This window comes from Octodon degus, unplaced genomic scaffold, assembly GCF_000260255.1.
Source record: "Octodon degus isolate 3935 unplaced genomic scaffold, OctDeg1.0 scaffold00186, whole genome shotgun sequence".
Taxonomy (NCBI): domain Eukaryota; kingdom Metazoa; phylum Chordata; class Mammalia; order Rodentia; family Octodontidae; genus Octodon; species Octodon degus.
The window spans coordinates 2695105-2710156 of NW_004524762.1; the positions used below are offsets into that span (position 1 = coordinate 2695105).

Here is a 15052-nt window from a genome sequence, read left to right on the forward strand (position 1 = left end):
CACACTGAAACAGCAGCTGAGACTGGACGTGGTGACGCATGCCTGTAATCCCAGGGCTTGGGAGGCTGAAAACAAAAGAATCACTATTAGTCAGAGCTTTGGAGTGAGATCTTGTAGCCCCTGTACTACAATTAAAACAAAACAAAACACCTTCATCCTGTTCATGCTATTTCATGGTTCAGTGGGAGTATGGTAATATTTTGTTTAGGTGTCTCTATTGTTTGTACCTCTTTCCTAGCCTGGCAGTGATGAGGACCAGCCCACCAACAAGACATGAACCCACACTCTTCAGTCCTCACTATGATGCTTCAGAAAAATTCAGCACAAAACAGAAATGGGGAAATGTAATGATGTACTGATACACCGTCCCAAGGGAGCAAGGAACAAAGAACAGAGCCTAAGGAAACTGGCCTTCTGTATTTCCGCCAAGCTGGAGACAAGGTAGTAACAGATTCCTGAAGGTGGTATCTGTTCTGCTCTTTGTTCCTTTACCTGGGAAGTTACCAACTAGCGATCTGTAGACTTAGAGTTCGGTGGAGGCCAGAAGGCAATATTGATAATAGTTTGCTTACACCAAATTAGTGAATGTACATTCCTTAGCCTGTTTGTAGCCCTCAATAAATGTGAGAAATTTCCCTGGCTTGGGACTCATTTAGAGAGAGACTAATCTCAGTCAGATCTCTAAAGCTATGCTAATGGGGTCTTCTTGTGGTTTCTTTTAGCTCCAACTGATAACATACAACAATTGGTAAATAAATTGATGCTTGTTTCCTTTGCAGAAGTTGCAAAGATACATTTTGTATTTCTTAAAATAGAACATCTACAGAAAGATAATGTGATGGTAAATCTGGCTGGAAAGTAAGTAAGACATGCAAGTCAACAATAACCTCATCTAGTTTACACAGACACTCAGGGATTCCAGAAATCTTGTGGTCTCATTTTCTGGCAAATAAAGATTTAATGCAGGGCCAGGGATATAGCTCAGTGTCATGAGCGCCTGCCTTGCAAGTGCAAGGTCCTGAGTTTGGTCCCTGGTACCGCAAAAAAAAAAAAAAGATTTAAAGAAAGTCTTTATGTACAATGGACATTTCTTCACTCCTTTTCCTGGGCCTACTTCAGAAAGAAAGCAAAGTCAAGTGTGAGGAACAGATATATGTTTTTACTAGCACTCATACAACTCATTACTTCTTTGTGTCAAGATTCATACACGCATATTGAAATCATGCTGTAAACAGAGGGAATCTTATATGGGGGGGATAGTAGTGGGTGCATTTGTTAGAAAATTAAAAATAATTCCTCTTCCTGGCTATTGCAAAAAATCTGCTTTCATCTATAGGAATATATGTACAAAAAGAAACAGGTTTTGACTCAGAATTCATGTGTGCAGAAGGGGCATTACATGTAGGTCCTAAGAGCGCTTAAAGATACTGCACACAGGTTTTTCCCAGGATTTCAGAAACTTGGTGGCACTGTTACTATCTTTAATACTTTAAAGTCATCTCAGTAAAATCAGAAGAGGAAGAATTTTTTCTTATATTCTATCTTGTTAAATTTTACTGATGCCAAACATTAATATAAATCATCCAAATCCAAAAAGCAACAAGTTTTGAGAAACATAGTTAATAGAAACTCATTTCAAAGAAAAACATAAACTGGTGGGTGCCCAGTGTGCAGTGGCTGCACACAGTAACCTCCTCGGTAGTGTATGCAGCCTGCTGCTTGTATAGGCTGCCCTAAGGGACCTTGGAGACACTCCTCCTGGCGGGCATTCTGTGTATCTGACCTTGCCATGCCCAAACCAGGCTCCAGACTGGCATGCGGGGTGCCTTTGGGAAGCCCCAGGGCACGGTGGCAAGGGTCCACATTGGACAGGTCATCGTGTCCATCCGCACCAAGCTGCAGAACAAGGAGCATGTGATCGAGGCCCTACGCAGGGCCAAGTTTAAGTTCCCTGGCCGCCAGAAGATCCACATCTCCAAAAAGTGGGGCTTCACCAAATTCAATGAGGATGAATTTGAAGACATGGTGGCCGAGAAGCGCCTCATCCCTGATGGCTGCGGAGTGAAATACATCCCAAATCGCGGTCCCCTGGACAAGTGGTGAGCCCTGCACTCCTGAAGGCTTCCACTCTGCCACCCCCAACAAGTTCATGAATAAATGTTCTCTCTGCAAAAAAAAAAAAAAAGAAAAAAAACAAAAAAAGAAAAAGTTAAGAGTATGAAAATGTGGGTTATAGTCATAACTGTAGTTACCATATTTCTGATTACTATAAAATTAAACAAAATATATTTGCAAATTGAACACACAGTACAACAAAGAAATCTGATTATACATCACAATGGTAATTTTATACAAAAGATGAAATTATACTAATACTCATTATCTGACTGAAGTGACTGAGTTTAAAGCAGAAATATCCCATGTATGACTGATTGTGGCAATACTTTATTAATATTATGATATTCTTAGTGTAAATTAAATATGAGATAATATCAGCAATCAACTTTTTAGAATAACAGGATATTAAATATATATAATTTATGGATAGGAAATATATGCAAGCACAAATTGTTTTATTCTGAAGAGAAAGAAAGGAAGGAGGTAATTCCACATATAATAGTCTTCTAGTAATAAAGAAAATGTTGGCTGAAGAAGATAATTAGCCTAGTGTCTGGTCAGTTATAGACTCTGTTTAGAAGTTCTCATTTTTGTTGACAGAAAATATCAATTAATCACAAAGAAAATGAGAGGAGACAATCACAGAATATACTGAAATTAGCTGTAATTATTATTTCTCTTTATTCTTTGAAGAATGACAACTGGCAAGTCTCTCATTGAAAAGATCTGAAGGGACTTGATCAGTGGCGAAAGCACACTATCTAGGGCTAAACAGGAAAGTTTAATGCCCATTAAGTTTAAATAATTGCAGGGACTATAATTACAAAAAGTAAGTAGAACAGAGTGTAGTAAAGCGTAAGTGAAGCAGTGACCAAGCAGCCACAATGCAACGTGCACACAAGTTCAGTTTGCTCGGCTGGTAGGGGCACACTATTCCACTGCATTAAACGGTCAGTCTTTTTAGTATATGTATTACGGCATTTTATCTCTGAAAGGAGTGCATACAAAGTACCAAAAGTAACCATGAAATTTCATCCACTTTTTTCAGAATACTGTTTGCAGGAAATGTATTCCAAGAAGAGCATTGGAGTATTTTATTTTCCTTGTTGAATCTCAATATTTTTAAAATTTTTACAGTAATACATGATTTAAGTAATATAAAATGAAAATACATTACACGCTTGGAACACACCATTTGATTCTACAAGTAGAGAAAATGAGGAACAAACTTGCAATTGTAATTCAAAAATCATTATGAGATCATATTTTAATCTATTTTTTTTTCTACTTTTGTACACTAACCTGGTGTTAACCACTAAAGAAATCAGGTCTACTTGAAGAAATGGTTAACTTCAAGGATCTGGCAGAGATATGTCAGGGTACAGAAAAGAGCTATGGTAGGAAACGCAATAAAGGATCAGCAGCATCATTCTCAGTCATGTAAGAATGTGATTTCTTATTTCATCTTTGTAGGCACACACAACACACACATACGTGAATCTATCATTGTAAAATAAAATTCCTCTAAAAGCTTCCTTAGTTACTTAAATTATACTGTATCCAATACTTAAATTTTTCTGAAACTTGGACAAGCTATTTAACCTTTTAAAACTCAATTTACATACATAAGACAAAAGGTTATCATTGATCTAATAGGTTAATTGTTTACACCATTGTGTCTGGATTTTAGAGAGATAATTAGTAAGTATTCACTATTAATCTTCCTTTTATTATCATTCCTATTTTTTTATAATTCCTCTCAATAATTATAACAACATTTCTCTTGTGTATAATGTAAATTTTGTAGATTTACAGTAATGGTTCTTTCTTATACTCTCCACACTTTAGCAACATTAATTTGTTCTCCTGTTTACTATGATGAACTGTGATACAGTAAAGATCTTGCATGATTTTTACATATAACTTTAACAAACTTAAAGAATTTTTTCCATATTGTTGCTTGACACAGGTTGCTTCACAGAACAAGGGTATGCATGTGATCATCCATAGTACTTGCTTAGGATATTAAACTTGGATTTATAATCACCGTGATTGCTGTTGGATAAGCAACGAAGTTCCCAGCTTACTCTGCTGGTTGTAGAGGAAGTGAGCAATTCTCAATTCAAAAGAGAAAGTAAACCTTTCGGGTGAGGCTGTGGCACAGGGGCACACTCCTTAGTGAGGTCTGCTACTAAAGCTCATCCAGGAAGTTTATTTTTGAGCTCCAAAGGCAGAGAAGCACAGGAACAGCATGGGCAGAAAGCCATTGTATCTTCTGATTGTGGTGGTCCTCGTGGCGTATTATCTTCGTACGACTATCCCAGATAATTTTGAGGAGCCTTGGAGACTAATGTGGTACAATGCATATCTGAAAATTTTTGTACATTTGGTAAGTCTAGAATTTTACTGTTTCAAATTTGCACTGAGTATTATGAATTCTGACTTGCATATGATATGAAGTTAGATTTCTAGGATTTTCTATGTTTTTTACATATAACTTTGATGGAGTTCAAGAATTTTTCATTGATTCATTTAATTTACTGATTTAAAATAAATGTTATGGCTTTTGATTATTTAATGCTTACAAATATGGATTTTTTAGGTTGCTTCCTATTTTCCATTATAATTATAATTAGGAGCCACTTCAACAGATTACATTAATTAATTGTTCTGTTTAGACAGCATGAATATAATCATCAGGGTCATCTTTTGTAATTATAATCTTACATGTTGTTTGACATTTAAATTCTACAAATAATCCAGAGCTCATCCTACTGTGCAGCAGTTAGTTAAGGATTTTGTTATTTTCTGTAGTCTTCAGAGTATATAATAAGGTCACAGCCATAATTTTCAAGGAAAATCTGTGAAGGCAGCATTGTTGGCACATGCTGAGTCCTACTCAAGAGAGGCAAAAATGCAGAAGTGGGAGGAGACACTGCTGTGTCATGAGAGCTGGCTGCCCCCCAGAACAGCTTTGGCAAAACAACAAAGGTGTAGTCTTCTCCGGCACTTTTGAAATGTGCTGTATTATTTCTTTCAATATTTCCGTCATTTCATATTTATCATTCATTTTTCAGAATTCAAACCAGGTAGATGTAACTTCTTTCATTTCTTATTTATTCAAATCTTTAATTCTTTGTCAAATCTTACTATGCAAACAAGGGATCTGTTCCCAGAGAATAGATATTTTAATGGGGTGGGAGATAATAAATCAGAATTAAATGAATTGATGATTTCAGATGGTAAGTGGCTTAAAGGAGACAAAGCAGACAAGAATGTACTAAACATGGGCAGACAATATAGGCAGGGCCACGGCATTTATCACTGGAGGACGCTGTGAAGAAGAAACATGCTTATGCTCAAGAAAGATGAAAAAGTCTATCAATATTATAAATTCTGAGGAAAACATTTCCAGTATAGACAACCACACATACAAAACCCTAACTATACAATATTGACAAGTTCAAGAAATAGCATAAAACACTTGCAACTGATGGGAACACAGTTGCAATTTGAAAATGTAAGAGGCCATATCATACGGTATGCTTTGTTTCTAAAGATAGTACATGTTTATGTAATTCTGTATGTAATACGCTGTCAAGAGGGGTTTTTTTGTTTGTTTGTTTTTCTTTTTTCTTTTCTTTTTTTTTTTTTTGCCGAACTGGGGTTTGAATTGAGGCCCTTGTGCTTGCCAGGCAAACGCTTATTCCACTGTGCCATCTCCCGAGACCCTAGAGTTTTTAGAAGTGGTTTTACCTTTTTAATACTCTATTTGCCTTTACCTTGGGAGATGCCTTACTTTGATGTTGTTGTTTGGCTCTTCTAATGAGCCCTTTTTGGTCCTCGTCTTGGTCCAAGAAGTCAATATTTATAATCCCAAAGGTACGTTATTGGAATCCCACCAAGTTAATTCCAATCTACCAATCCCAGTACAACCCATGGTGAAAGTAAAGACACTAAAACATATTTATAATTATGGGGGCTTCCAACCACAAAGATAGTTTTCCAATTGAAAGGATAAAGAGAAGTCTTAGCCAACTCTGTACAAATCAATACTAGGAAACAGGGTCAGGCTCAGTCAAAATGGAGACAACCACTCGCTCTTCTTTCAAGGAGAGCTGCTCAGGTGGTCCTCCACAAACTCTAGCTATTAATAGCTTTTATTATTTTTTTAAATAATGCATTGGCCTACCTGTGAGTTTTTCCTCCTCTGTTAACCCTTTAGTTTTATATTTTGTCTCCTAAGCTTGGTTTATTCATATATTTGCAGGATTGTGAAAGTATATGCTTTTTAAAAGTAATTTTAATATGGTTTCATTCCCAAGTTACTTATTTTTTCTTTATTGTATTCAATTATGTCCTGATCCTTTGGGATTTTTCTGATTGATTTGCTGCCTTCCTTCAAATCCATTTCAGTAATTCTCACTGAACAATTATGCTAGAAATGAAGAATCAAAGTCCAGAATCAGTTCTGGACTCATAATGTTGGTGAATATCCCTTCCTAGCTGTGTAAACTTAGACTAATTACCTTCCTGGGTTCCTTTTCCTTATTGCTCAAAGGATAACAATAATATTATATATCTCAGATAGAGCTAAAGTGACCTTACCGGGACTAGTAAACACAAAGTGTGGGCAAACTGTCGAATTGTTGGGCAGTGCAGGCTATAGGCAGGCACACTGGCTCTCCCTCTCTCGCATTCAGCCTTTCACTCTCCAATTTGTTTCCCTTCATGCATGTGCCTCTGTAGCCATGCTTTCTGACATTAACAATGGTCCCCTTATCTCCAAAATACACTAGTACCTTTGCACAGAATGATTTTTTCCCCTTTATGTATTTGTTGACTTATATAGTCAAAACAAGTCTTTCCTGTAAATTTGAGATAAATGGACTTCAAGTTTGATTATTCTTACAGCACTTAACTACTAAGAAGAATATATGCACTTTATTATTTGTTGAAACTGTACTTCCGATTTGATTTGAAACTGTCTCATTGCTGTTTATCAATAAAATTTTGAAAAAAAAATAAAAAAATAATGTCACAAAAAAAAGTTTGATTACTCTTTTCTAACTTGCATTAGGTAGCACTTGCTGGACACTTTCAAAATACTGGGTGTAGATCTCTTGGAGCAACTACATTATTTTTTAACAGTTCATTGCACCCTTCAGTTAGAGGTTCCTGAGGAAAGATTTGTCTTGTTCATCTCTGGAACCTCAGGATGAGTGAGGAACCTAAACAGTTTTGTGAAATAATGATTAAATATGTGTATTTCATTTTTTAAAATAACAATTACTGTAGACATAAGCACTGCTTTCCTGATTCTTCTAAAATGATAAAGGAGACTTTTATAAGGATGCCATTCATTTCATTTGAGCTCATAAAGGATAGATATGCACTTAAATTCTCAAAAATCTTTTCAAATTTGGAATTTGAAATATAAATTTGTATATGCATTTTAATTTTAGGGTGCATTTCTGGAGTTTCTGGGACTTTACAATTTTTTGGATTTGCTAGCAGTAATTACAGCATTAAATGAAGTTCCTCCAACTTCAGATGAAAATGTCACTGTAATTGAGACAAAATTCAACAACACTCCTGTCCATGTGTATGTGCCAAAGAAGAAGACAGAGGCACAGCGAAGAGCTGTATTTTTTATGCATGGTGGTGGCTTTTGTTGTGGAAGTGCTGGTAAGTGATCGCTTTGAAAACTCTTTGCCACTGAAGCAGTTTGCAAAGAGTGCCCTGAAGGCTTTGTACCGACCTTTACAGCAGGGACACTATACACTCTCTCTTGTGCTTTGATCACTGACATAGTTTTATTCTTCCCTGGAACTCTCAATCACTCTGTCCCATTTTTATATGGCTTATTCATCAATGCAAGTAGAGCTGCAAAGAAAAAACTATCCCATTCATTACATTGGTTTAAGAAATCATACAGTATAGTGCTATTTGTATGATTTTTCATTTGATATTGCAGGACCAAATAATGTGTTTATTTATTTATTTAAATATTTGTTTTATGCCTGGAAATCTGCTAGGAACTTTAGACAGGTCTGGGATATCTGGGCACACACAAAATTCTTCTTAGAGTTTACAATCAAATAAGGACAATATCAGCCACTTCATATATAAATAAGTAACACAGTGTATTCTAAGTGACAAATGTAAGAAATAATAGACTAAATTAATTGAGATGGGGCAAAAGTTGCAAAATCCCAGGTGTATAGAAAACTAGAGCAGAAATTGGAATGTATTCAGAAAAGAATGTAACTGGGAAAAGATCTAAGACTTGTGACTAAGAAAATCACTTATGCTACTTTTGTTCCACAGTACTTAACTTTCAACAAGAAGTAGAATCTGCCATAAAGAAGGGGTGGGGATTGGATGGGGTCTAAGTTAAGAACTCGAAATTCCATAGGCGAAGAAGAGTCCAGAGAAGAAATATTACAGCAAAATGTGTTAATTGATGTGACAAGTGTGGAAAATTGAAGGGGACTGAGGAGGGAGAAAGAGAAGGAGGCAGAATAGTATTCCAGACACTAGATGATCAAGCCATTGTGTAATAGATGGCACATTAACAGGGCGGGTGAGGCTCGTTCTCTGGAGAACATCAACATAGGTAGCAGGTGGAAGAAGAGGCAATCAGCAAAACATTAGGAAGTGATCGGAGATCATAAAACAAAAAAAGGAAGGACTAATGAAGTGCTGAAAGGTATAGAGATGCCGAGTACTATGGAAATACATCTCTTGGACGCTGAACTGCTTATGTTAATAGTGGTGAGTACCACCTGGTTTGATATTTATAAAGAGACACATGCCAGCAAGCAATAGTAATAAGAACATAGGACGGATGCTTCCTGGCCTTAAAGGGAATTAGTTATAAAAGGGAAAAGTAAGAGAAAGGTAAGATTAAATGGAATCATTTCTCTGCCTTTTAGCTAACATCAAATGAAGATTCAAAGGAGAGTTAAGTAAATGCATTTTTTTCATTATTTTGTGCCAAACAGATATGAATAATATGTAGACTAAAAATAAATAACACGATTAATAGAAATAGATTGCAAGACAGATGACTAGAAATGTTGACTTGAAATTCACTGAGTTGTGGATGAGTAGTTTCTAATTTACATACAGTGTTGAATTCATCTTCCTGTTATTTTAATGTGCAATGCACAAAGAAGTTAAAATATAAAAAAGTGTAACTATCTTTTCAAGGTAACATCCTTCCTTTCATTCATCTACTGTCACTAATGTCCCGATTGTATTCTTTTTATTTCAGCTTTACGTAATTATGATCTCCTCTCAAGATGGACAGCAGAGAGACTTGATGCTGTTGTTGTATCTAGCAAGTAAGATCTCTGTTGTTTTGGTTTTGGTTCCAGTTGCCTCACTTATCCAGATTCTTTCATCTTTATTGAGTAGCTGAGGTGTGATTATGCCGAAAATAAATGTTTCTCACTTTACACTGAAGGAACAATTTTAAAAGAGTTAATCTACACTGAATAACATTCAGAAAAAAAAGTGTGTGTGTGTGTGTGTGTGTGTGTGTGTGTCTTAAGCCAGTTGAAAAAACAATAAAAAATGTTTCATGGAAGCTTAAATTGTATTATCCATGGACATAATTACTTGCATTGGATTACCTTTCCACTTTCAGTCAGGGTCTTTAAGAATAAGTTTCTTGGAATCAGTGGATTGTCAACAAAAGCACATTATAAATAATCCCTATCTCAAATTGACACTGACGTAAAAGATACCAACCAAGTTAGTGGGTTAATATAAAATAGAGTAGATTAAAGATCCAACTTTAAAAAGAGCACCAAAAGACTGCAAAATTAGAACACATTTGATAGACTCATATGAGAGTACTACATAGCCATTTAAACTTTGGAAAAGGGAGAGATATTTAAGAATTAACACACTGATGACCATTCATCTACCTAAATCATTATTATAAAGTTGAGACATTCATGCTCAATTCTTTCTTTTAAGTGCTCACAAATAAGCAAAGTAATTACAAACATTAAAAACTAGAAAATCTAATGTTGCATACTGTGTTTTGTACTTTATAAAGATGGCTTTCTCAATGACAGTGACACTGTAAGACATCTGTTTCATTATTCATCAAAACAACTCACAAATCAGGATTTCAGTGATCAAATTTTAAATATTCACTCAATTTTATGACTTACCCTTGAATATACACTGATATTAAAGATAAATGACAATTTTCATGCCAAAAACCTGGACGATTTTGTTTCTATTATAATTTAAATGGCTAATAAGCACAATAAATATTGCTAAATATCAGTAGTCATTTCAGAAATAAGTATCATAAGCATAAGGAAACAGCACTTCACATACACAAGGTTGACTACAATGAAAGTGCAGGTTAATAAAATGATACCATATAGAAAAATAAATCCCTCTCTGCCGCTGATGGAACTGCAAAATGCTGCTGCTGCTTTGGAAAATAGTTTGGCAGTTCCTGAAAAGGTTAAAAACAGAATTACTATAATGACGTTGGTCTTTATATCTAGGATTATCCACGAGGCAATGAAAATATATCCACACAGAGACTTTTGCTTTTATAGTAGCACTATTCTGGAAGCCCCCAAAGAGGAAACCACCAAATGTCCATTAACTGACATATGGATAAACAAAATGTAGTGTATCCACACAGTTAAATGTTACTTGTCATTGAAAAGGAATTCTATGACATGCATAAAGTTTCAGAATATTTTGAGTAAAAGACGGAAGTCAGAAAAGGCCATCAAAAAAATTATTTTATTTTTTGGAAATGCCCAGTCTTGGCAAATCTCAAAAAAAAAACCCACAAAGATTGCAGTTACCTGTGGATAGAGATGGGGGAAGATAAAATATAAACTGTGAATAACAATATGCACAGGTGTGGTTTTACTTCTTTTTCCATTTCTTTCCTTTCTTTTTTTGTAATAAAATTGTTCCAAAATAGATTATGGCAATTGTTGCACAACTCTTTGAATACATTAAAAATCACAATACAAATTACGCACTCCAAATAAATTTTATAAAATATTTATATTTTAATGAAGTGTCTGCTTTAAAAAATAAAACTTATGCTTTACTTAACATATGCATAGATATATGAATGCTAAAATACATGTATTTTTCTTATGCAAAATACATAAACACCTTTAAATTATTTGAAATCTAGGAAAAAGGCTTGAAAAGAAATAGAGAAGAATATTCAAATTGTCAAATGCATAAGAAGTTAACATAAAGAGAACACAAATCGATTATGTAGTTCCTCTATACTTTATATTATGGCTAAGATGAAAAGTCATAAAACACCACATGTTGGAAACAACAGGCATCACAGATCCTTTTATAAACTGATTGAGAATAGCTGTTAACAACCCAAATCCTCACAGCATCTTTAAGTTGGAAAATGTTTCTTTATTTACTATTTAATTAGTTGTGTTAAGAGTTACTAATGCCAGGTTCATTCTCAACAAATTTTAAATGCATAGTACATTAGTGTTGATTATACACATGCTATTATAGGACAAATCTCTGTTTTCAGCCTCGCAAGCACTGGCACCGCAGGCACGCCCCCCACGCCCAGTCTCACTCACTGTCTCAGCGCGCCCCGAGGGAGGAGTTGGCATGGCACGCCAGGGATCAAACCCGGTTCCTGCGTCTGCCTAAGCAGGCGCTGTAGTTTATTCACATCATTTTTTTTTAATTTTTTTTAATTTTATTTATTTATTTATTTGAGAGAGAGAGAGAGAGAGAGAGAGAGAGAGAGAGAGAGAGAGAGAGAGAGAGTCAGCCCACCAGGGGGCAGGGCTGGCTGGCATGTGGTGCTGGGGGATTGAACCGCGGTCCCTGATGCTTTTGCTAAGCTTGTTCTAAATAGGTGCTTTAGACCACTGAGCCATCTCTCCAGCCCTATTCACATCATTAACTGAACCTTTTGATGATTAACTCCATTTCTCCCTTGCCACAGTCTTGGAAATCAGCATTTTACTCTGAGTCTATGAATTGCCATTGTAGATACCACATGTAAGAGGAATCCCATAATATTGACTTCCTGTGGCTGCCGCACCAAATGTTACTGGATAGGTGAGCGGTGCGGTACCCACACGGTGGGGATGACGCAGGGCACCATGGCATGCGGCCATGTGTGTGAGGATCCAAGACAATGCTGACTAATCAGATCCAGTACAGCTTTAGATTTTGAGTTCATTTATTTTAAAGGCAAAATCAAGCAAGCTTAATTGCTGCTTCTATGTCAGTAACAGGATATTAATTCAATAAACAGAAGACTTCGGGTGCTGGCAGTACTGATTTTCATGACCTAGGTAGAATTACTGTGTTCAGCTTGAATTCCAGAATCTGTGCACTTAGAATGTGTTCATTTCTGACATGCATATTACACTTTATTTACTAAATGTGACATGAAAACCATATTTTCTCTTCAAAGCTACAGATTAGCACCAAAGTATCATTTCCCAACCCAATTTGAAGATGTATATACTGCCTTCAAGTGGTTCTTAAGTGACAATGTTCTGGAAAGCTATGGCGTAAACCCTGAGAGAATCTGTGTTGCGGGAGACAGTGCAGGAGGAAACTTAGCTGCAGCAATTACTCAGCAGGTAGGACATCTCTCATCTCCCTGGGGTTTTGTGTGTGTGTGTGTGTGTGTGTGTGTGTGTGTGTGTGTGTATTATAAATACTAAAGAGAATATATTAAAAGTTTTTAACAAATCAAAATGTCAATTTTTATTTTTAAAAATCTGTTTAGTACAGGGTCTATAGGGTCTCACTACACAGGACAGGCTCATTGTGATTCTCCTGTTTTCAGCCTCTCAAGCCCTGGCACTACAGGCTCCTGCCCCATGCCCAGTCTCGCTCACTGTCTCAGCACGCCACTGCATGCCACTGCACGCCTGGGATCAAACCCGGTCCCTGCGTCTGCCTAAGCAGGCGCTGTAGTCCACTAAGCTGTCTGGCCAGCCCTAATTTTTATTCTTGTCACAATGTTTTTCTTAATGTGATGCCAATTCTGTTTAAATCACTGGGTAAAGCTATTACATGTGTCAGTAAGATGTTCTTATAGGTAAATAAGGGGACAGAATGAGATCAGAAAACCACCATTTTAACACTTTAAAAATTCAGATGCACTGAATAACCTTGGAGTACTCTTCTAATACCAGAATAATCATACTGCCATTAGGAAATTATCAGCACATGGAAAGATTTTTGTGCTTATAAAGAAGAAATAGAAATATTTACAAATATCTATTAGCATATGATTGTAAAATCAGATTTACCTGTAACTAAACAATGGTAGTAAAAAATAATGACAGCATTATGCACCCATGATTTGCCATAGAATGGATTCAATTGTATGTGAAAAATATTCTGTTTGTCTTAGTTATTCTTCTCTCATTGCTGGGACAAATACTCAACACTCAAAATGAAGGAAGGAAAGGTTTATTAGCTCACAGTTACTGGAGGTTTCAGTCCGTACTCAGCTGGGTCCAACGCAGAGCAGCACAGAGCAGAAAGCAACCTTTCATGGTGGTGGCGAAGAGCAAGAGCGCAAGGGAGGGGTAGCAGCAGCTCAAGCAGCTGGCTACTCTTCCCACCTTACATTGTAATGCAGATAACCTGCCCCAGGGCAGGTGCAGCATCCACACCCACAGTAATATATCACAAACTCCAGAAGCTGCCCCAAGACTGCAGGAGGCTTTGGGGGGACACATAGACACAAACCATAACACTGTTACTGATTGTTAAAATAGCAACCATTTTCTTCTCATGTGGTAGGGGAGAGGAAGAAGCTTACTGCTTACAAATGAAAAGGATTGGATTGATTTTTTTTTTTTTTGTTTTTTGTTTTGTATTTTAGGGAAAGGTCTACAGGGTGTTCAGGGTCTCACTACTAGATTCGACTCCTAGTGATCCACCTGGTTACAGCCTCCCAAGAGCTGGGATTATAGGCGCGTGCCACCATGCCCAGTCTCAATTGCCCTCAGCATGCCCCAGGGGCAGGGCTGGCACAGCAGTCCCCTGGGATCGAACCCCTGGCCCCTGAGCCTGCTTGTAGGTGCTTTAATCTGCTGAGCTGTTTGGCTGGCCCTAAGGATTGGATTTTTAAAATCAAATATAATCTGGATTTAATTAAATGTGATTTTTGGTATTTCCTTTGTTAGTTATATCCATTTATACATGTTTTGGATAAAAAAATATTTTCACTTATACAGTATATTGGACAATATTTCAAAATAAAAGAATGTCACTTTTTTGATTTTCTGTAACCAAAATATACAACAAATACTGAAATTTGGAAAATATTTCTGATCACTATTTGAGCTTTATAATGCAGTTGCAAAATAACTATATTGGACATAAAGATCTGAATTTTCTCGAGATAGAGTCATTGTAAGATGTCATCAGGTTGGGGAGATTGCTTGGCAGTCTAAGAGCCTACCTGGAAAGAGCAAGGACCCAGGTTCAATCCCTGGTATCACATGCAGTGCCAGCTCCAGAACCCCGGGCATGCTGTATTGGCCACAGAAACTGGGGGTGGCGTCATATGCCTGTAATCTCTGCACCGGTGAGACTGAGACAGGACGATCATTATGCATCTGAGCTGCGTAGCAAGGCCCTGTACCAGATAAATAAATAAGTAAATAAAAGATAATTTTTAAAAAGCTGTTGTATTTAGCGGTTCATTTAATCTCTTTAAGCATCCATTTCATCATCTGTAGAGAAAAAGTAACTTTGAATTCCAGGCTTGTTCTGAGGGTCACATAACCAAATTTACTTTAAAAACACTTTGTGAGGACCAGGGAGATGGCTCAGTAGAATAGCGCTGGCCTGGCAAGTGCAAGGGCCTGAGTTCAATGCCCAGTTCCACCAAAAAATAAATAAATAAATAAATAAA

General features: G+C 36.6%; 1 protein-coding gene and 1 pseudogene across 1 annotated transcript in view; both read left to right on the plus strand.

Annotated features, from left to right (window-relative positions):
• The first annotated feature begins 1633 nt into the window (after window positions 1–1633).
• Window positions 1634–1755, plus strand: LOC111813416 (annotated as a pseudogene).
• Window positions 1756–4248: 2493 nt separating this feature from the next.
• The window catches only part of LOC101591615 (arylacetamide deacetylase-like), a 12664-nt gene continuing 1860 nt past the window's right edge, over window positions 4249–15052 (plus strand). The window contains exons 1-4 of the mRNA XM_004643935.2: window positions 4249–4507; window positions 7584–7806; window positions 9398–9467; window positions 12584–12755. Of these exons, the coding sequence (XP_004643992.1) occupies window positions 4370–4507; window positions 7584–7806; window positions 9398–9467; window positions 12584–12755 (603 nt within the window). The 5' untranslated portion in view covers window positions 4249–4369. The remainder of the gene's footprint in view (window positions 4508–7583; window positions 7807–9397; window positions 9468–12583; window positions 12756–15052) is intronic.